This window comes from Ischnura elegans, chromosome 4, assembly GCF_921293095.1.
Source record: "Ischnura elegans chromosome 4, ioIscEleg1.1, whole genome shotgun sequence".
Classification (NCBI taxonomy): domain Eukaryota; kingdom Metazoa; phylum Arthropoda; class Insecta; order Odonata; family Coenagrionidae; genus Ischnura; species Ischnura elegans.
In genome coordinates, this window is record NC_060249.1 from 56,505,469 (window position 1) to 56,528,064 (window position 22,596).

The 22,596-nt window shown below is 39.8% G+C and overlaps 1 protein-coding gene across 1 annotated transcript in view; it reads left to right on the forward strand.

Annotated features, from left to right (window-relative positions):
• LOC124157537 (arginine-glutamic acid dipeptide repeats protein-like) overlaps nt 1-22,596 on the forward strand; it is a gene marked incomplete at its 5' end in the record, with an annotated part of 71,050 nt that overhangs the window by 25,893 nt on the left and 22,561 nt on the right. Inside the window, 9 exons of the mRNA XM_046532353.1 lie at nt 1,233-1,687; nt 3,504-3,737; nt 8,273-8,380; nt 9,557-12,312; nt 13,256-13,463; nt 14,215-14,393; nt 19,397-19,534; nt 20,001-20,210; nt 22,128-22,261. Of these exons, the coding sequence (XP_046388309.1) occupies nt 1,233-1,687; nt 3,504-3,737; nt 8,273-8,380; nt 9,557-12,312; nt 13,256-13,463; nt 14,215-14,393; nt 19,397-19,534; nt 20,001-20,210; nt 22,128-22,261 (4,422 nt within the window). The remainder of the gene's footprint in view (nt 1-1,232; nt 1,688-3,503; nt 3,738-8,272; nt 8,381-9,556; nt 12,313-13,255; nt 13,464-14,214; nt 14,394-19,396; nt 19,535-20,000; nt 20,211-22,127; nt 22,262-22,596) is intronic.

Consider the following 22,596-nt stretch of genomic DNA (forward strand, 5'->3'; position numbering starts at 1 on the left):
GAAGTTTTCTATTTTGTATTCTTCTGCCAGTTCTTTTGCCTTCAGGAACAGGCTAGTTGTTGACACTTAGCTTCCTTTCGCTATCTCAGAAATGACCCATTGAGGAAGAGTTTTTTCAAGTTCAGGCCAGAAGCATTTCCTGAATCTCATTGCACGTTTCTTTTGGTGTAAACCCTTGATCACCTCTTCTCCTTTCCTCCATTCCAGTATGCCGGACTCTCCCATGCTAAATTTTCTGGCAGCCTTGCGATTTCCTTTTTCTTTTGTAAAATCTACTTCTAGCTTAAACATCGCTGTGTACGATTTTCTTCTCACAGTATTTTTCTTATCCATTGGTAATTTTCTTAAAAAAATCTAACTCACGCAAGCTTAACTTAATACAGGTTTGAGATAGTTACCATGTAGATGGCACTTTCATAAAACTTGGAGGGGTTGGAGGGTGTCTAGAACAGCTGAATGCCAATATTAACCAAGCGAAGCCTGGGTGTGCGGTATCTATACAAATTAATGATAACTAGGAAGGTTTGAGTGTGCATTATACATATGTGGGTGCACGTTATCGATTGGAAAATACGGTAATTTGGGTGATGAGTGCTGTAAGCTGCTGGGTGCCAACCAGAGAGAGAAAGGAAGGGAGGTGCAGAGATGCCAAATAAAGAGGTTTGTCTGAGTGGCACCCATGGAATTGACCACTGTAAACATGGCATAGTGGAGAAAAATCACTTCGCCTGTGGTAACTTAAAAAATAAAAGATTAAAAAAAGTTTGCTGATGCATGGGAAGGGGTTGTTTAATGGATAGGAAGTCACGCTTACTTAAAGAGATAGCTTGAAAGCTTACTTGATGAAAAGGTTGCCCTATGAATGCTTGAGCGACATTTAGGAAACACAGGAGCTTTTTCATTTTTTTCTAATCATTATTATAATTTTTTTAAACTCTCCGTTTTTGCTTTATGTACACTTATATTGTGAAATATTTCATCGGTTTAAAGTTGGTCGTTCGGATGGAGGCTCATGTAATTTATATCATGTATAATAGAGTCGCACCATAACAAAAATTTATGTGTAGTATTTTTCAATTCAATCCAGATCTTAACTGATAAACTTATTAAAGTTAAGTAAAAGAATCTCACCTCTCTAAATATGAGACTTCTTGAAAACCATAAAAATTGATTTTCTTGTTTTGTCCTTTCTTAAGTCATCATGCATTAACTTTTTTCTGCTTTTATTCTAGACTCTCGAGAGTGGCAGCACGTCGGTAAGGAGCGTACTTTGCTTTGTTTGGACTGTCGCAATCATAGCAAGAAACACGGAGAGCTACCTACTCCTGTGGCCCCTAATAATAGTAACGGTGTTATAAGTGGTGGCATGGCAAACAATACTAACACAAATTCCCCAACCCCTGCATTGGCAATAAACAGTATGCCTATGCCAGCAAATACTAGTACTCCTCCAGGTCCAGGGGTTGGCTTGAACTCAAGTGGAAATCCTGTGCCTAGTGTCCCCAGCCATAACATAAGTGCCCCCAGTGTCGGATCCCCTCCTGGTGTAGTAGCTGGGAGAAACAGTGGAACCTCAGATTCCAGGAGTGCTGACTCCCCTTATATGTTTCGGCCTGTGCAGATGGAAGATGGAGCTACTCCTAATCCAGGCGGACGTATGAGGACAAGGACAAGAGCTAAAGAAATGGTAATGTCTAAGCCTATGCAAATAATAGATATCTACAGTTCTCACGAAGTTGCTCATGCTAAGATTTTTGATGAAATAGGATTTTAGGCCATACCTAAAACTCTGGGATCAGCTATTTTAATAGATGGTATTTTTTCCACTTTTTTTTTAAGAGATTTAATTTTTATTCCTCATGTACGCCTCGATTTATATGAGAAACTTGCATTTTTAATATTACACCATGGAATATAGGGATTGATTTTAAATATTTAGTTTACCACCTACCCTCAATGTATCATCATTTGAAATTTTATTCCCATGATACAAGTACAATGGAATTGATATCAAAAATTTAATTTGATGACAAATAAAGTAGCCTAAAGAATATTTAATGTAATTCATTTCATGGTTATAGTTTGAAAAATAATAAAAATTGTTGCAAATTATTACAAATTTTTAATCTTTTTCTCAGTAAAAAATCTAATTCATACATAAGTGTGAACTTTGCGTAATCCAGTGGCTGAAATGCACTCCTCAAGAAAAAGGAAACAGTTCAATTACTTTCATTTTAGAGTGCTGCAATGAGTCCAATACTTTTTCAGATATCTCTTGCTTCAACTTGCACACCTTACAGAGAAACATCTTATCGTCTAACTCAGTGAATAATTCACATACCGGCTTTTAGCAAGTGCTTTAAAAATTGCTGTCTTTATTTTCTTTGCAATATCCAGTCTGGCTCTCTCTCTTCTTTTTGGTAATATTCTACCTATCACCTGCAAAAAATTATCAGAAGTAATGTTTCTTTATTTGCACAGACAAGTCTTGCTCGCTCTAACTCATTACTATGCTTTACGATGGTGACTCATCATGTGTTTCTCTTTCACATGTACCCGCTTAAGAAAATCGATGGATACTGGGATTCCATGTCTAATATTGGCCACAGCTGGACTCCAAATTTATCTGGCCTATTATCTTATTTATTGCAGGATTTATCAATGACCATTTGTTATGGACTGCTTTCCATATGTTCTGAGGAAAAGTCCTGGCACTTAAAACTAGTAGCAGTTCTCTATGAATGTATTCCATGTGTGTGATAGGAAGGCAAATAGTCTTTTTAGAGGTGCTGTGATAGAGATGGCTTTTCTTCCAAGTGAATATAATGCATCATTCCAGTGAAACGGCCCCTACTTATTGTTTCCCATAAACAAGACTTGACCTAACTTCTTGGAATTGAAGTCCACAAGCTCTAGGGGCCTTTCATCAAGAGCTCTACTTATATACGAGAGACTGTCCCCGAGAGACACTGAATATGATCGTTTTATGGGCTGAAGGTAGATAACTCACTAATTGAAATGAATAATACACAACCTTGGTAACTTTTACAGTGAAAAGTTATTAAGGTTTTGTATTTTTCATTTCAACTTGGATTTTCACAAAGTTAAAGCTGAATTGATTGATTTCAACTCGCTAATTATAAATGTTAATTGCTCATGCTTACGGCAGTAAGGAATCCCGTTAACCAAAAATCGTTGAAGTCGGATCAGTTGATTGAATATTATGGAAATTGCAGCAAAAAATTAATTTCAAAACTAGTCGAAATGCATATGCTGGCGATCTAGTTTTAAATGTTGGAGTTGAAGTATCCTAATAATAGTAATCCTTAATATCAGTTTAAATGGAAAATTAATTCTATGTAAGAAAATTTTTGTTTGAGTTAGGCAACCAGCAGGGCCATGAATGCGTGTTGAGCTGATTTGCTCTTTCCCTATCTTAAGATTTTAGCTTTGATTTTTTGGTTAATTGTGATGGCTACTAATTTTTTCATTATGTGTTGCAGAACTCAAAAGGACATCATCATCACCGACCAGGAAATGTGCCTGTGGCTGGTGTTGGGACTCCTCCTAGTGTGGTTTCTGGTGGGAATGGTGGTGGAGTGCCACCAGTGAACGCTCCTGGTGTTCCTCCAAAGAGAGGCAATGGACCTGAAACTCCAGATGGTGAAGCTGACAAAAAGTCTCCTGGGGCATCTAGTAATTGCTCATCTTCTCCTTGTGACAAAAGCAAAAAGAAGGTAACCAGATGTTCTCTTCATAGATTGATTATGGTGGTTTAGTTAATCATCGTGTATGACAATTTAGTTGCGCAGTGGTTTTATGTATTCTAGTAAACTACTTTCACAGATCTGTCACCTTCCTCTCATTGCTGAGTCATTAACGTATGGTTGTATTAACATGGTTATATGGTGGTATTAACATACCACCTTGTCCGGTATAGTCCACAAATTTCCACAGAGATGAATGACGCCTCGGTAGCTTAACTGGCTAAAGCACTCGGCCGGAAATCGAGGGATCCGGGTTCGAATCCCGGTCAAGGTGAATGATTTTTTCTCTGTGGATTTTTCGCACAATTGTGCATTGCGGGTGACTCCCGTAAAAGTTATCACCGTGGCTAGTCCCGGTATACTTAAATTCGTCAAAGAGAGAACACCTATATGTGTTCAAAGTTCGGACCTTACTCTCCGGCTGTGGCGCCGTGCGCACGATTTGGACTGCTCGTCGCATAATATGCTCAGCAGTCCATACCACCTTGTCCGGTATAGTCCACAAATTTCCACAGAGATGAATGACGCCTCGGTAGCTTAACTGGCTAAAGCACTCGGCCGGAAATCGAGGGATCCGGGTTCGAATCCTGGTCAAGGCGAATGATTTTTTCTCTGTGGATTTTTCGCACAAGCTCATTTAATTTCCCAGAGCTCAATTTTTAGTCATAATGTACTAATTTCTGACAAATGCAATGTAGAGTACACCAGTGCATTGCTGAACACTGCAAAATATATGGCCGGACCCTGTATCCAATGGATACTATGGCTGATAGACAAGTTTCTCTCATAGATATAACATTTCTTCTCATCAGTAGTAGCATTTCCTCTTCTAAAATTATTAGATAGTATGCATTGTGAACAACCTTGCAATTTTTAAATTATCATTTACAAGTTTATGAGGCAAATGCATTGAATTTTAATGGATTCTTTTAATTTAATGAAACTTACTCACTCAGAAAAAATTGTATTTTGATTCTGTGTAGAGTAACCTTTTTCTTTCTTTTCATGTGTTGTCATACTTACTTATTTTTCTAAAAACTAGTGCTAAAATTTTGTTTGTCTTTGGAAAATAATGCTGAGATAAATGAGAACGAGAGATAAATTTTTGACGTATTTTGAGGATTATAATTCACAAAAACAATATGGAATTCTTGTGTTAGTTAATATTAATGTTAAAGGGTCTAGCCGGTTAAGATGGTGAAAAGTGCCCCCGGATGTTTTGAAAAATAAAAAATATACACTTAAAGTGCATAAAAAATTATGTTTCCCCAAAGTTTCAGGTCCTAACAATGGAAATTAACTCCAAAAAAATTGAAACACGATTTTTCATTTTTTAATCATATCTCCAGTTTTTTATTTTTGTAAAATCTTTTTCTTAATTTTAAAATGTATATATTATTATGTTCTACCATCCTGATTTTTTTCAAATTTTTTTGACCGAAAACTAAACTTTTGCACTAGTTTGAAATTTTCAAAATTAAATTAAAAATTTTAGGAAACAATAGACACGCCGCAAAAAATATATGTTGTTACCCCTACATCAAAGTATAATCCTAATTTTTTTCAGATTTTTAAAATTGGTGGAACACGAATAACTGCTTTGCGCCATTTGCATCTATGTATTCCAGGAGGATATTTGATTTGATTGTTGAGAGCAACAATGAGGAACTTGCATGGGTCGTAGATTGCCCTAAAAACTATTTTGAATAAGTCAAATGGATACATAAGCTCGCGAAAATACCTTCAGTTTCTCCATTCAACATCAAAAGAAATAAAAAAATTGCATTTAAAATCGAGAAAAATTTCTCTGAGCCGACCACTGCGCGAAGACACCCGAGCGTTGCCGAGGCCAGGCGTGACGTCATAGGTGCCTAAACAACCGTAGGGAGTAGGGAAATACGCTGAGCGCATGGTGTAAAATTTGTTTTGAGGGAGTATTCAGCCGCTCATCGTCACTTTATTTTGTTCTGTTATTCTTAGGCAAGTTTTCCTATTGCTATTGTGCCTAGATTATTACTTGGGATATTAATAATGCGGCATCGGGATGATGAAGTACAAGCGTTTCACTTCGTATGTTTTAGTGATAAGAAAAATGGATAACGTTGCCACTCGTTCGAATAGTACACCTGAAATTCATCTACATCTACATAATACCCCGCAAGCCGCCTAAAAGGCGTGTGGCATGGGGTGTTAGGACACCAGCCTTTTTTTAGGACACCAAAAATTGATGCCACGACCCTCATGGAATTTGTTAAGACAAATTATTGCTATACGTCGGCGGCAAATCGAGTTGTAAAAGAAACTTGTAATACTGGAGGATAACGATCGTAAGCTGTGCTGTTGACATTAGAGTAAGCTGTGCTGTTGAATTTGGCAACACCGAATTAACGGAGAAGGTAGTCCTATCCTACCTACGGTACGAATTCACAGCAAAACAGTCTGCACACAATCCACATGTGAGATCGCGAATCGGTTCCGCTGCCAACACACACACAAGCTATAACCTATTTCAATAATATAGGTAAATCCATAAACAATATACTAGCATATACCATAAAAATATAGTGGGAAATAGACAAATACTCTTATCAAAAACTGGATGTCACTGTCACATTCTTATATTCATCATGTACAACTTACAATAACAGAACTCGTTATGATGAAAACAACTATTTATTCACTGATTTAAACCCTTAAATTAGCCCACACAAGTGACACAGGTGACTTTTCTCACTACTATTCGTTGAAATAATGGAATAACAAACTTCACTCACAGTTTTTATTTCAATAGCGTGATCGTGAAATGCCATATCTACGATGAACAACGGAGATTAGCACGCCACTGACAATTTTTACACTACTGTTAGACATTTATCGATAGCGTAATAGCACTTTTTACAGTTCAATCACGATGGAACACTGATAACTCTTGGCCGATATTTTTCAACCTTGTCAAACTTTGTGCATTACAACCACTGGCACTGTGATTATAGTAGTAGCTTAACGGGAGATGTCACGTTGAAAATAACACTATTTTGGCACAAAAATGTTCCTAGATGTCTCCAATCAGCGAGCAAAAGTTGCATTGACTGGAATTCACCTCATAATACAAGCACATACAGTCCTAAACGACGAATTCTCCGGTACCTACGAATAAACGGATGAAGTTATTGTATATAAAAGCTAAGCGGACATTAGTAAACATCAAAATCGTTCTAATTACATACTTAAATGAATTATATGCCGTCGATAACATCAACTTACAATTAACGTATCCCCCTTCCAATGGCCGTGGCTCAGACTCCTACAACGATGTTATTTAGGTATTATAAAATTTTTGGTTTAACTGCTCCAGTTTTATATTTTATGCCCTTACTCAGATATTAATATTATAAATAATGCAAAATATGAGGGCTTCCAAGCCTCTATCGTCGGATATTTATCTTTAAATATAAAATAATCAACACGTCTAACAAACGAAGCTCTCACAACTGCTGGCAACTATTACAAACAATCACAACAATAGCTTCGCGTGATGTTTAGGCACCTTTGACGTCATCGAGGCTTCGTCGGCAGTGGCTTGGGGGGTGAGGGAGTTTTTCCCGCGCTTTAAAATTCGTTATATTTATCATTAAATATCTCGCGAAGGAAAACTCAGATTTACATGCGGTTTTCTTTGTTGTATTCAGAAAATAATTTTCTGTCCACCTGTGAAATAAAAAAAATTCATGCAAGTTCCCCATTGTTGATCAGTTTGTTATATAATTGATTAAGAAAAAAGATTAACATAAACAATGCCTATCACACTTGGAGTAATCGTAATTATTGTTTATAACTATGCTGTTAAGCTTTAAGTTTGTCTTCAAGCCTTGAGAAATACAACGTCTGCCGAAAATTATTTTTTTTCATATCCGGCTTTAATTTATATTATTTAAACCGGCTAGACCCTCTACGTTTAAAAAATTGATTGCACTGAAGAACACAAGGATACTGCATTTGAATTCAAATTAATTATACAAACACCAAACTTTTGTTTAAATATAACTGTTAATGTAGTAGGTTTGCCACCTATTCATGCTGTAAAAACAGCAGATTATCCATTGACGGGTCAAGGCCAATGGATGGGGAAGGGCGTGGCATCCAACTGAGTTGGGTCCCAAGGATGGGCTATGGTTGTGCCTGCATGACGTTACTCCTCCAGAGAGCTCCGTGTATAGAGATGTGAAAATGTTCCTAAGTGCCTGTCTAGAGAAAGCATTTTCCTCGGTTTAGCTGTAGCACTAAAAAAAATTACTAAAATTTTTATTTATTTTCCGAAATATAGAATACTCAGGTGGAGCAAAAATGAATGATATTTTGCTTAAATGTTTGAATTATAGTGAGAATCTTCATTATTAGTCTATTCAATGTTTGTATGTATTTCTGTATTAGTCTATTCAATGTTTGTATGTATTTTGGTTCTTGTTGTTATGTATTTTTGACCCCTGTCTATTTTTTGTTTGCAGTCAAAACCTGATGGTAATGGTAAAAATCGTAAGAGGAGTAGAAGTCGTCAAGCAGAAGGGGAAAATGAAGAAGACAAGGATTCTCTTTTCAAGCGCCAAAGAGCAGAGGTATTGAAACGTACCGTACTTATCTGAATATAGTCCCCCTTTTTTTCCAAAAATGCCCATGTAAAAAGTAGAGGGGACTATATTCAGGCATATTTTTTTTTAATTTTCCCAAAACTGAGGCCTCATAATTAGGGGGGGGACTACATTCGGAGAAATACAGTATTAATTGTAATCTGATTCATTGGAAATCTCATTGAAAATACTGTAATAATGGAGTTGGTTTATAGTATGTGAGTTCTTCTGAGAAACTCCACCAAAATCCATTTTCTATCGGATTATGTTTTGTTGGAAGACTAAATGATTTTTAAAATAATAGGTGGTTCCATTAATATGGACTTAAACAATAAATACATTAAAATTTTTGCTTGTGATTTCAATTTTTTGCTTTATTTTTTGTCTAGATTGGTTCTCTTGTATCCAAATCATTTGTATGTATAATAGTAATTAGGGGAAATCTTTTAAGGAATCAGAATCATTCTTCTTCAATATAAATCTTTTCTTCAATGAAAATATAGATGACTTCCAATAAATTGAAGCCTGCCTGTGTTAATTCTATAATGCTTATTGTAATCTTTGTCATCTTTGTATTAAAGTAAATTTCAAAAAGATAGTTGATTTATAAGTAGCAGTCAGAATTTTTTGTGGGCATTAGGGTTTCTTGTTCTTTCGGAGCCGTGAGATGATGCTAACAACATTGTAGTGCAAGCAAAGTTTTTTGGTACTCTTAAGCATTATTTCATCTGAAGTTATGGAATGCCATCCCTAATGTCCATATTAACTTGCTTGAATTTTGAATCAAATTAATGAGAAGCCTGATGAGTCACCTTTCCATCTCATAAGTTAATCATTTTGTATCATTATTTCCCAGGTATTAAGGCCTGTTTACATGGTACATTAACACGCATGGGTTAATGTGTAAATAAATGAATGCGAGAATGAATGCCAAAATGCACCATGTAACCACCCAACTTGTGTGAATGCATGCACAGAAAATGGAACCTGTTCTAATTTGGTTCATGGATTCGTACATTTTCTGTTCTGGTCCACAAAAATCATTCATGCAAACGGGCATAAACTCGTACATGTTAATGTATCGTGTAAACAGGTCTTTAGAATGATGGTTATTCATAAGATCTATAAGCACCAGATAAGTTATACATATTTTAATTGTTGCAGAGTCCTGGGGAGAGTGCAACGTCTGATAGTGCATCAGTGGATGAGGAGGGAGAAGCGGAAGGGGAAGCAGCTAGTTCACGCTCAACCTCCCCTCTACCTTCAGTGCAAGTTCCGCATATCCCCCCAATAACTGTTCCAGTGTTTCCGCCTCCCAATCATCAGCCTCCTCCACCTCCTCCTCCCCTGCCTCCACCTCCAGTCAGTGAATCCAGTGAGCTAAACAAAGAGGCATCTGAACCTCCAGTGATGAAGGAGAAGGTACAGGTAAAAGAGGAGGTTGTGGATAGTATTAAGGAGGAGAACGTGGGAATGCCACCTGCCCCTCCTGAACATAGTACCCCAATAGAGGTAATGGTGAAGGAAGAGAAAAAGTGCGCAGAACCTGTCATCAAGGAAGTGGTTGGACATGAAGAAATGGAGGATCGAGAAGTTGTTAGGGAGATGGAGGAGCGTATTGAGGTTGATCATGCCAAGTGTAGTATGGGGATGAATGTTCATCCTCCCCCACCTATGATGATGCAGTCCTCTGTAAAAACTGAGCCATCTCTGGACTCCGAGAGTAATATTGTGTTGCCTCCTCATGATAGGCCACCTGCTATCACCTCAATACCAGTGTCCTCTGTTAATAGCCCTCGTATGCCTGTACCAAATGAGGGTGCTAGGCCACCGCCACCAGATGAGAGAGATGTGAAACCACCAACATTTCCTCCGCATTCAGCCATCACTGTTCCTCAGGCTCCTCCTGTGGGTGGTGTTCCAGGCTACCCGTATGTACATGGTCCCCCTCCTCCCTTTCTGCCTCCAAGCATGAGTGTTGGGTCTGTTCCCAGCATGCCTCCTGGAGGAATACAATCAGAGCCACAGAACTTGAAAATAAAGCAAGAGATAATTGGCCCTCCTGATATACCTGATCCTCTACAATCACTGAAGGAGGTAAAGGTTCCAGGTTATCCACCACCCCAGCTCACACAAGTCCCTCAAACAGGAGGTAATAGTTCTTCAATTATGGTCCCATCCATACCTGGGAATTCATCCGAGCAGTCATCAAGTTCAGTCTCGCATCCTCAGCCATCATACTTAGGTCCTATTTTGGATAGCATAAAACGGGAGCCAGAGTATGGGGCACCGAAGAGTCCAAGGGCTGTTGAGCATGTGCGTGCCAGCTCTTCACCTCACAGGACTTCTCCTCTAGTTGGTCCTCAGCCAACCATACCTTCTCAGCCACCCAGATCTCCCTGTAATGCAGGACCATCTCCCTCTGGCTTGCCGCCACGTCCTGGGTCTCGTCCTGGTTCCAGGCCCTCAGGTCACTCTTCTCCCGTTACTGGAGGACCCCCTCCACCTCACCCTCTTGGTCTGCCTCCTCCGCCACCCCCTGTCTCGTATGCCTCTTTTGTGGCTGCCTCCACTGCAGCCCATGCTTTGCAGTCGCATTCCCTCACCTATGCTGCGGCAACAGCTCACAATGCAGCTGTTGCTGCTGCAGCTGCTGCCGCCGCTGCACATCCGTATCCTCCCTATGGCTATTCATACCCATTCCACTACCCCTTCCCCCCACGGATGCAACCTGTTCCACCGCCACCTCATCCACAGATTCCACATCCGCCACATTCGTCAGTTGCAACTTCGCCGACAGATTCAGGGCCATCTCCACACCAGAGGGGATCATCAAGGGAGGGTGCGTCAATGGATGATGCATCGCCTCACCATCCTCCACATCACCACCATCACCACCCAAGCCCGCACCACCACCATCACAGTCCGCATCCCCCTCCGCAGAGCTCGCCAAGTCACCATCACCCACACCACCATCCCCACCTTCACCATCCTCATCATCAGTTGGCACAAGGACCCTTCATGTCCACATCCTCAACCTCGGTCACGTCTTCAGCATCATCCTCTAGTGGTCACCACCACAAGAGCTCCAAGTCACGTGTATCCAGTCCCTCATGCCACACGTCCAACTCTGTGACAGTCACAGTGGCATCATCTCCCTCACACTCATCATCGCACCAGGGTGCCGACCGGTTGTCTCCTGCAGTGCAGTCGGGGGGTCGCAATCACCACAAGCCGCCTTCTCACTCGTCTCCCTCGGTTCAGACCCCTTCATCCCTACAAGGATTGGCAAACGTCGTAGGTGCATCTCACCCACCTCCGCCAACATCATCCTCCTCTCTCGATGCGCTCCGAGCTGTGCCCCATGGTGCCTCTCAGCCCCTCCCTGCCACCTCTTCAGCATCATCTCCTGCATCTCCCCATCACCCTATTCACCAGCAGCATCCTCACCACCAGCATCATCCACCTTCCCAGCCGGTGCCTCAGCAGACTCCTCCATCCCATCACCACCCACACCACCACCATCACCACTCCCCCCACCACCACCACCACCCACAGCAGCCTCCACAGCACCCTGGCATGCCTGGTGCTCCCCCTCCCATCCATCCACACCACCCGCACCTCCAACATCCACACCCCCAGGTTTCCCCCCAGCAGCAGATGCACCCCTCCCATGGCCACCATCACCACCATCCCCTTCGACACCCTGGCTTGCCCCCACTCCATCATGAGGACATGAAGCCATCGGAGGTGCCAGACATGGTGGGGCAGTCGCCGTCTTCACAGCTGTCACAACCAGCTGCTCCTTTGCCAATGAGTGGAGAGGAAGAGGAGATGCCTAGTCCTACTCATGTCCCCCGTGGACCCAGTCCAGAGCCCAAGATAGAGGATTCAGAATGCCACCGCAGTCAAAGCGCCATGTGAGTTTTTGCTGGTTCTCAAATTTCTAGGTAATGGGGTATGTCTAGGAGTGTGGATAAAAAATTATGTACTGGTTGCAGGGCACAGCAGGTGATATAGAAAAAATTTGAGCTTTCAAGAAAGTGGTATAATAAGAATGCGAGGATTTACCTTTACTCAGACTCTCCTCAGGATATTATTTCAAAAGTAGATGAGAGATTTTTCTTTGCATTATTTCATAGGTGTTTAGTTGAAGTAAAGGTCAGTGACTGGTTGTTTAGGATTGTGCGCTGACTTAAAAATTTATCTCTGGACATCGAAGAAGGTTGTTGCTCAAAAGAGGTATGAATTAGATTGCTGCAATGGGAACTATATTTGGTTTCAAGGTGAAGTGGCCTCATATAGAAGTGGCTGCTGAGTAGAGATTTCTCCACTGTAATAGTTTTTTTGGGAAATTTGTACTATTAAGGTATTTCTGATTATTTTTGGAAAGAAAACATCTCAGTGGTAGTAGGGTGATTCAGGGTGAGGGCTGGAGCCCCTTCCCTGATTCATTTATCTTTCCATCTCTGTGTTTTACTCTGGGGAGGCTTCACTCTTACCCATGCAAACTAACTCGTTTGATGCATGAGTTGGAAAGGACATTGAATTCAAACCACATGTATATTTTGAAGTCAAATTTATTGATTCCTTTGTATGGAAATTAACAAGATTTTAAATTATTTAAAAATAGTGTGTGGAATGCATTATCTTTTCATTGGATATTATTGTTCCATCCAGTATGTGGTATGTACTTGTAGTAACTAGTGATTCTCCATTTGCTAATTTAGTGAGCTAATTCAGAAAAAAACCTTTGGTGTAATATGTAGCCATAGTTATTTCATTATGAATTAGACTGTGAAAATGTGTCCCCTGAATGTGTTAATCAGAGATCCTTATTTCTGATTTCTTCTTTTTTTGTAGTTTCCTTCGTCACTGGAATCGTGGAGATTTCAATTCCTGTACTCGGACAGACTTGACTTTTAAGCCAGTGCCAGAATCAAAATTAGCCCGTAAGAGAGAGGAACGTCTGCGCAAACAGGTGGAGCGAGAGAGGGAGGAGCGAGAGAGAGCTGCACAAGCTCAGGCTCAAGCTGCTGCTCAAGTTGCCCACTCTGCTGCTGCACAAGCTGTGAGTCATATTGTTGGATGTTTGCATTTTTCCTGTCTTTGTGAATTGTGGAATTGTTAATGGATCCAGGAAACATTAATTCTGCGTATCCGTGAGTACTAATGGTATACTTTATGAAATTGTGATGCCTTCATCCTCATGGAAAAATAATTCAGTCGATTCCGCTCGTTGTTTATTTTGAGACCTTGGTTTTGAAAATTTAGCCTGTCCTTAAATCTAGGTCCCTTGATCTCCACTATGAAGAGCTAAATTATCTAAACCTAGGTCAGAGTCTCCAAAAGAAGTATGGGAAGCTGAAAAATTATGTCATTTTTCTAATCGTCTGTTCATAAAATTTTAATTCCTGAACTCATCCTCTTTGAAAGAAAAACACCTTTTTAACATTTATCTTCAATATAAGTATTGTAGCGTTCTCTTAATTATAAAAACACCAACTCCGGGTTTAACAATTTATTGTCTCTGAGTTACATCGAGGGAAGACGTTGATTTGTAGACTGCTCCCTGTCATGCCGCGCTACGGCCTTTCATACGAACAGCAGGCGATGACGCACAGGCTCTGCGTTAGTCAGCCGCCTCAGTAGACTGTCTCGGCCGGCACCTGGATCCCAACAAGTATAAATATATAAAATAAAATTTTATCAAAAATTCTATTTTCCATGTCATCTTAAATATGTTTAAATATGCGCTTAAAGTCTGAATTTTATGATTACTGTGAATGGAGCTGTTTGTAACTGTATCCGTTGCTCTACAGAGGAAAGCGGTCACCCCTGACAAGCCAGACACCCCTAAGGCTCCTTCCAGGGGTGGAGGAGGCAGTAGCAGTGGTGGAGGCAGTGTTGGTGGGGGACCCATTGAAACTGTTACTTCACCATACGACAGATTTGCTCCTAGACAAGCATATCCTGACACACCTGCCTTACGGCAGTTAAGGTAATTATAGCCGTTTATAATTGGTCCATACTACAGTGCAACCTCGATATAACGACACCCCACGGTGCACTATTAAACACTCGCTATAGCGAATTGTCGCTTTACCGGAGGTGGAGCAAATAATAGCCAATATACCTGTTGCGAACAGATATACAGGAACAGGAGTGGTGCGGCGACAGATAAACATCTATACGATAAACGTAAGCATAAATCCAGACGAAAGGCGATTTTTGCATCACTAAATTTCCTTACTCAAATAACGACTAACTATTCAAACAATTTATAAGCGCCGCACTAAATAAAAATCATGCAAAGCATTGTTTCGTCAATCATTATATTTATCGAACGACAGTTTACCACATAAATTTGAGACTGAGCACTCCATTAACTTCATTTCTAACAGATAGCTAGCAATTACAGAGGTTAAGGAGTCTTCATGAAAGTCTTCCGACGGTAAAACCCTCGCTATGGCGAGAGCCAACACCGAAAGGGTCTCGTAAAAACGAATTATTTAACACGCTTATTATAGGGTCAATTGACGGTGCATCGGTTATCTCTCGTAATAGCGGGGGTGTCGCTATATCCCGTACTCGCTTTAACGAGGTTCCACTGTAATTATTTTATAGGCTGTGTGAGGCTGGCTTGTAATGCTGACAGCAACATGCAATTAAGGAGCTCAGCATCATAGTTTTCATCTTCAGTAATCTAAATTAAAATTGGATTTGAATCTCTCAGGGGTGTATTCTAGAACCTCAATCTTCGTCTATAAATGAGGAATCAATATTGAGTCCTCTCTCTACCTTGGTGGTTCGGATCTCAGACTCAAGTTTAATTTAAGTTAGAGTTTGTATTTTGGAAACTAACTTTGACTCAAGTCACCTGAGCCAGAGTAATTGTGGTAACTTTCAATGGTTAAATAAAATAGTCATCTATACTATTGTAACTCATGGTCTCCTGCTCATTGAAAACTGTCGGTTCATACAGTAGAAGCCCAGATTAACGAGTGCTGATAATCCCTTGGAAATCACTCGTGAAAACGAGCGCTTGTTGCATCCGGTGTTGAATTAACTCACCGAAGTCCCATAATCATTGGTATTAACAGTTTTTCTTTTGTTTCTATAATATTTAACGAAGTTAAACAGGTATAGAGTCATTATAAGGCACATTCTGGTTGAGTGTCAACTTATATAAATTTTCCTTTTGACCTTTTCAATCATATAAAATATTAATTCCTCAAGTTTCGGAGATTTTATTCCCGTTCTTATATTTTTTGATCGCCAAATAAATCTGTTAAAACAGTACAACTAGTCGGAATCAATATATTTGGTATGCGGTGGAAGTTTTTGGATAATTTTGGGAATATGTTAAGACGATAATATCAGTTTTGTCCAGTTTTCGAATGTTAACCAGTAAATCCATCAGTTGGGAAAATTGGCTGAAACGTTCACTGAAATACAGCATGATGCGGTGGTCGAAGATATTTCCTGCAAGGGATCTATTCCTAGCAGTTTCTGTTACTCAAATTCAATAACCTCCCGCAAAGTAGTGCCGATGATTTTTATTTACACTAGTAAAATATCAAATGAAATACGCTCAGTGAACATGAGTTATGTGAAAAGTAGAGATGTGCGAATAGTATCCGCGAATACTCGAATACCTCGAATACTAGTAAGTATTCGATATTCGAGATTTCGAATAGTTATGCGAAAAGTACCGCCTCGAATACCTCGAATACTTTGAATTTCGCGTCATACACTGTCGCACGCACGTCGTTGGTAGTGACTCGAAAAAATGTAGAGAACTGTAGTCATTTAGTGCTCGCAGCGCCGTTTTACGCAAGCTGACGAATTGCATCAATTCCGTGGATTTTAGCGGTGAAAAGTGTTCGACGAGGGGGACCGAAAATAGTCGGGTGAAAAAATCCGAAAATCCCCGATTCCCCCCACCAGGAGAAACTCAGTGCCGTGGGATAGCAACCTTAGGGCATTTCCCACGATCCTCTATCCCCCTCCATTCAGCACTCGCCTCAACCACTCTGACGCTTTCCTCTTCTCCGAAATCAAACAAAAGGTCCCAGCTCGCGCAGGGATCGCATTACGAAGACCCCTGCTTCGAAAAAAATATCGAGTTACGAGAACAATAAAAACGTGTTTCACGCCCTCCCCCCTTTTCTCACCCACTGACCTTTTTCTGGCTACCTGCTTCGAAGTTCCCCATTTCTGGAGGTCAACTGCTGTGGGAGTACCGTGAGATACTTACATTAGCGCATTTCCCAAGGTCCGGTATCCCTCTCCATTCAGCACTAGCCCCCCCTCTGAGGCTTTCCTCTTCTTCAAAATAAAAAAAAGGTCACAGCTCCCGCAGGGATCATATTACGAAGACCTTAGCTTCGAAAAAATACGCGAGAACAATAGAAACGTGTTTCGGGCCCTCCCTTTCCTCCCCCACTGACCTTTTTTTTTCCTACCAGCTTCGAAGTTCCCCATTTCTGTGGAGGTCAACCGCTGCATGAGTCATCTATTAGCACAAAGGGTGTCTAAGAATGACTTTCGTCAATTGATGTTACACCTTTATTGAATTGAAATATTAGTAATGTGCGCGTAATTTCAAAAAGAACAAGACCAAACACGACGTATTTCTGAGTTTATTTAAGCATTTTACGCAAAGAAATAAATGTCAAAATACGAGGGAGACTTAGCATTCTGGCGAAACTCGATATGAGCAGCAGAGCTTCTCGGAAGTTGATGCGGTATTTTTTTCCGAAAACATATATCAAGTTACAATTTATGAGTGGTGCTATAAATCTTTATTGTTACAGTCACAGACAAAAGGATATTTTCTCAGAATATTTGGTTTCTCCCTGATAGCAATTCCAATTCCTCTTCTTATCTCGTGAGAACTCCCAAAGATGGACTGAAAATAATTGAAGAAAATCCGGTGGAAAAGAGCTTGTATTTTGCAAAATGCCTCAGATTGTCAGCTAGCACTTGGCAGCAGGAGTGGGGGTAAAGCGATGTTAGTTGAATTAATTATATGCCCAATTGTTTCCATAAAATTAAATTATTCATTAATCAGCTAAATTCCTGTTCGAATCATTTTAAGGAAATCAAAATTACTCCCCTAAATCTTGTGTTGCCTGCTGCATAGGCAACCGAGTCAAACATTCCAGCATTCATCATTTAGTATTCGAGGTATTCGAAATTCGAGGTATTCGAATATTCGAGCTATGATTTAATATTCGAATTCGATATTCGAATTCGAGAAATCTGCTATTCGACCCATCTCTAGTGAAAAGTTATCAGGAACATTTATTTATGATAACTGTTGTTCAAACAGATAGTCCCAGGCATGTTATCTTATTAGCTTCAGCTGAGCACATCATGAGGGCAAAATTATAAAGTATAAAGTGGAATTTAAACAACCGTAGTAACCAGCAAGGAGCTCTCACGTTGTATTTAGCTTGTGATACCATTGACTGGTATGTGTTATGCTAATCTATGCACCTCAGTGATTGTAACGTATTGTAGGGTTAACATTTATATTTAACGTTGCCATGGGATACGAGTGAGTCTCTGCTCTGTGCGGACATCGAGTGGAAAATGTAATGCAATACTAAACATCTAATTGATCTCATTTGTTTTGTATACCTAATATCCTCTACCTAACTCTGGGTAGAAAAAAGAAATCACTTGTACCGCTTGGCTTCTCACCCACTCAATTGTCAAAGACAGGCTCTGATTGGCTCGCTAGCCGCGGCATCAAAGCAGCGCCAAACTGTGAAGGCACCCTGGGCACCATGACATTTTTCGTGCTATGCTAAAGTACTGCCATCTCCAGGGCCCGTGCGGTATGAATAACAATAATTACCTGTGAAATTAGGAATCACCAAAGAAAACAAAAACGTGGTGTAAGGGATGAATTTTTATTTTTAGAGCAGCATAAGGCTTTGTTTCATTTTATACAATGACAAATATATTCGAACATTAACACATATCCCTCTCCCACTGTCTTCTTCCTCCCATTCCCCTCCCACTGATAACGGCACCTAACAAAAGAAAAACGTAAAATAGGAGTGCGCAGAGTGTACTCAAGGCCGTAAATCACATAAAGGCTTGGACATAACTGGCGTTTGGTTTTGTAGATCTGACAAACATCTTGTATTTTCTGTTTAATAAACAGATAATACAAAGCATAATAGTTAATGTTTGCTCAGCGGTGCATCACCCTCAAGAAATATCGTGCGTACCCAGCGGGAGAAATTTTTTGACCTAGCAAAATCCGATTTTTTTTTACACGTAAAACATAGGCCATTTGGCAGTACAAAGACTATCACTCGCAAAAATGGGATTCTCGTAAAAAGCCGTACTCGCAAAACCGGGCTTCCACTGTAGTTGGAGTTTAGTATCACATGAAAAAGTTTTTTGTGAAAGACATTTTATTTCAAAAACGTGATGCGACTGTGGTAGATATCTTGAACTTTTGCCACTCAATTGGAGGTGGGACTCGATTAATCAACTGTGGAGTATAATCTGAGCAAGCTTTGGGGCTCGGGTGAAATATCATAATGCCAATGTGGTGTCCTAGTCGAGTTTGAATCTGGATCAATACTTGAATAACATTCCATAACATGACTGTAAGTGTGGAAATTTCCCAATTATTCAGTGTATTGTTGGAGAGATGTTGCATAAATACATTATCAGAAAGCAAAGATATCCCAGCCTTAGACTTTTATTATGACTTCCGCTTCCATTTCCGTTTTGCACTTGGCTCTTACTTATCACTGTGACCATGTTTGTTCTGAATATATGTGTATAGCAGACTTCTGATTTGAATACTAATAGTATTCTAGTATGGTGAAACTTCTCTAGACAAGTTGTGATTATATATTCTGTTCAGTTGTATTTTTAGTGCCAACAATTTCTTTTCTGCCCATAAAATTTAGATGAATTGCATGCATGTATATAATGGCCGCAAGAAATAAATCATACTTACTTCTTTTTCAGCGAGTACGCAAGGCCACATGCTGGTTTTTCCCCTGGAGGATTGTCACGATCAGGTGCTCTTGGTCTTCCAGCTCAATGTATTGACCCCATGCTTCATTATCAGTTGAATAGTATGTATGGGCCTGGATCCAGAGAAAGGTAAGAAAAGGTTCAATCTTGCATTATATAAAGCTGTAGCTCTCTCATGGCCTTTATAGTATTAAAAGAAAGTACTTAGAGTGTACATCAACTGAAAATTTCTTCAGATATTCCACTGAATTCTCTTCTAGTAGCACTTTTGAAGCATTTTCTACAAAATTTGCCCCTTGAAATGATTCCGTTTTCAGTTAACTTTTTGTGAAGAAAAATTTTGCCTGGTCTAATATTTTAAGCAAGTTCATATTCTGGAAGGATGCTGGATTCAATTTCTGGGCCTTCTGCGTCCTGTCTCAAAAGCTACTTTTACTATTGTGCAGCTATGTATCTGAATTGCATATAAAAAGGAATTGATGTGTTGCCTTGTTTTCTTTATTTTATTTCCATGTTATATATTTTGTGATCTTCCTGCCTTATTGGATTGCCTCTTTTGATTAGGGTCACACTCTTGTTTTATCTTTACTTCAAGGCTTGAACTTGAGCACTTGGAAAGAGAGAAGAGAGAGCGAGAAATCAGGGAGCTGAGGGAGAGGGAGATAATGAATGAGCGCCTTAAAGAGGAGCTGATGAAGAATGCTGCGGCAGCAGCAGCGGCCGCTGCTGCCGCAGCAGCTGCTGCAGGCTCACAGCCTCGTATGCCTAATCCCTTGGACCCTCATTGGTTGGAGTTGCACCGAAGGTAAAAATTTTAACTGTGCACCATCACAAAATTATAGTTTCAGCTTATCCTGTACTATAAGAATGAATGCAACCCTTAATGTTTTTTAAAAGAATGAGTTCAATCATGAAAACATATGGCTGCGGCAAAAAAATTGTCTTAAATGTCATATTTCTCTGCTGATTGAGTCAGGTAAAAAATGTTCATGATGCTAATTGTTTTTATAGTATTTAGACCAAAGTAGTATCAGCAAAGAAGTATGGTATTGGTCTATCCCTAGTTTCATGTCCTTCATTTTTAACTTTCAAATTTAACATGCTCACTGCCGCTTTGGTTTTATGACCAAAACACATACTTCACCTTCACGCCGTTTCAGTCATAATGACCAAAGAATGTGTCACTTTTTTGTTCTCTCATAGCATGTTGTTGGTCACTGCTACTTAGGTGGTGCATGTATGATGTGACAGACATGGCACACATTGCTGAATGCACGCAAAAAGTCAAATGGAAAGGATCCAAGTACAGTGGAACGTCGATCTATTGTTCCCGCATTGATCTTTTAAACGGACCTGATGTATACATAATGTATATAATTTTCCTGCATCCATCGTTTGACGAAAATGAGACGAAGTATTTACTATGTGTAATTTATGGCTAATAACATCAGGACGACATACATGTGGTAATTAATTGAATTTGTTGTTTTTGGCAAAAAAGTCACCACAAAAGAATAGGGTGGTTTCCTATTATTTTTTTAATGCCTAAATCGAAAGATTATTACTCCTGGAGTACGCAGTTCACGCTCTTAGATTTGTAAACGACGATATCTATTTTTCGCGATCAAATGAAAAGTGAAAATTTTCAAGTGTGCAAAAATGCGACAGCTAAGTATGAATGCTGGGAAAAGCCCGGGTGACATATTTCTGGTTCCTGCTGCCGTCGTGTGAGGTGACCTTGGGGTGAGTCTTTGAGAGCCGCTACGATGCAGGCTGCTAGCTGGTAGCAAAGTTCCCAGCTGGCAGGTAGCACTTGGTTTAAATAAGGATTATTATTACCCTATCAAATGAAGGAAACTTTCTGACCTTAGCCAATTTTAATAGGTGCTTATTAAGAGATGTTTCCCTGAGCTCTGTGCCTCATCCATGGTAATTTCAGATGATGTAAAACTCCTGACTACTCGTATAGCATCTAGGTCCCTGTGACGTCATGTGGAGTGGCATCGTATGGCTGCCAATCTGGCCTTTTTCAAATGAGGTTAAAATTGACCATTAACATTTGTCCAAACTGGGATTTCTAAAACCAAATAATTTTATATTATGAATACATTAATGGTGGTTAACGATTCGCACTCAATGCCTTTTGTTTTTTCTGATGAAGGAAACTATCCTATTATAGCTAAGTTACAAGTCTAATACGACTTTAAAAACTAAGATGCAGATATTAATCAATAAATTAAGTAATAAGAATGCCAAAAAAACCACTTGTTGAAGGGCATCGTCAGCGGCGAGTGGGGGAACTAAAAGAACTCATCCACTCAGCGAGTGGAAGGAGGGGGTGCGAAAGCATGGGACGGTGAGGGGCCGTAGTGGGGATGGAGCGTGTTTTTTGCCTTCATAGCAGCAAGGCACTGGAGAGAATACAGGAGGAAGCAAGGGACGAGCGTGTATGATCGTGAAATTTTGTGAAGTCTATGCAGATGCGGGGGAGCTAAGTGACTTGTGCAGTTTGAGTGTGTACAGTTGTATGCTCCACCATCTTTTTAAAACATAAGTAATCTTTTTTGCATTCTAATCAAAATTGTGTGTTCGATTTGTTCCAATTATTGTCTGGAAGTAAATTTGGAAATAAAATACATCAGTGGAACAAATATTTGCTTAAAATGTAAAATACAGCATTGTGATTTAAACTTTTTTTTCTGAATTCTTTTTTTAACTCTAGGTATGCTGCATTAGGACCAGGTGGACCCCCCCCTCAAGGACCAGGCCTACATCAGTTTGCCCTGTATCCATCTCCTGGTGCTCCAGCACAGTCAGCATTAGGACAGCTTGAGAGAGAAAGGCTGGAAAGATTGGGTGAGTTCATATATTAAAAGGTTACTGCTGTAACAAATAGGTTTTTAATTCTGTCATTTGAACCTAAAAGCCTTAGGAGAAAGTGTTGTTTACATAATTGAGTATAGCACCTGACTCAAATTATGGGAATCCCTGTCTAGGGAAATTTTAACTTGCCTAGCAAAGCATGGCTGCACTTCATTCAATGGAAAAAAGAAGTTAAAAGTAGTATTTTTATGATTGGAGTGGTTAAATTCTCCTAAAATGTAGTACCCAAGGCTTGATGAACCTTGAAGATGTAATGAGGGGAGTTGTATCAAGTAGATCAAATAATATTAATAATTCTTTGTGAGTGG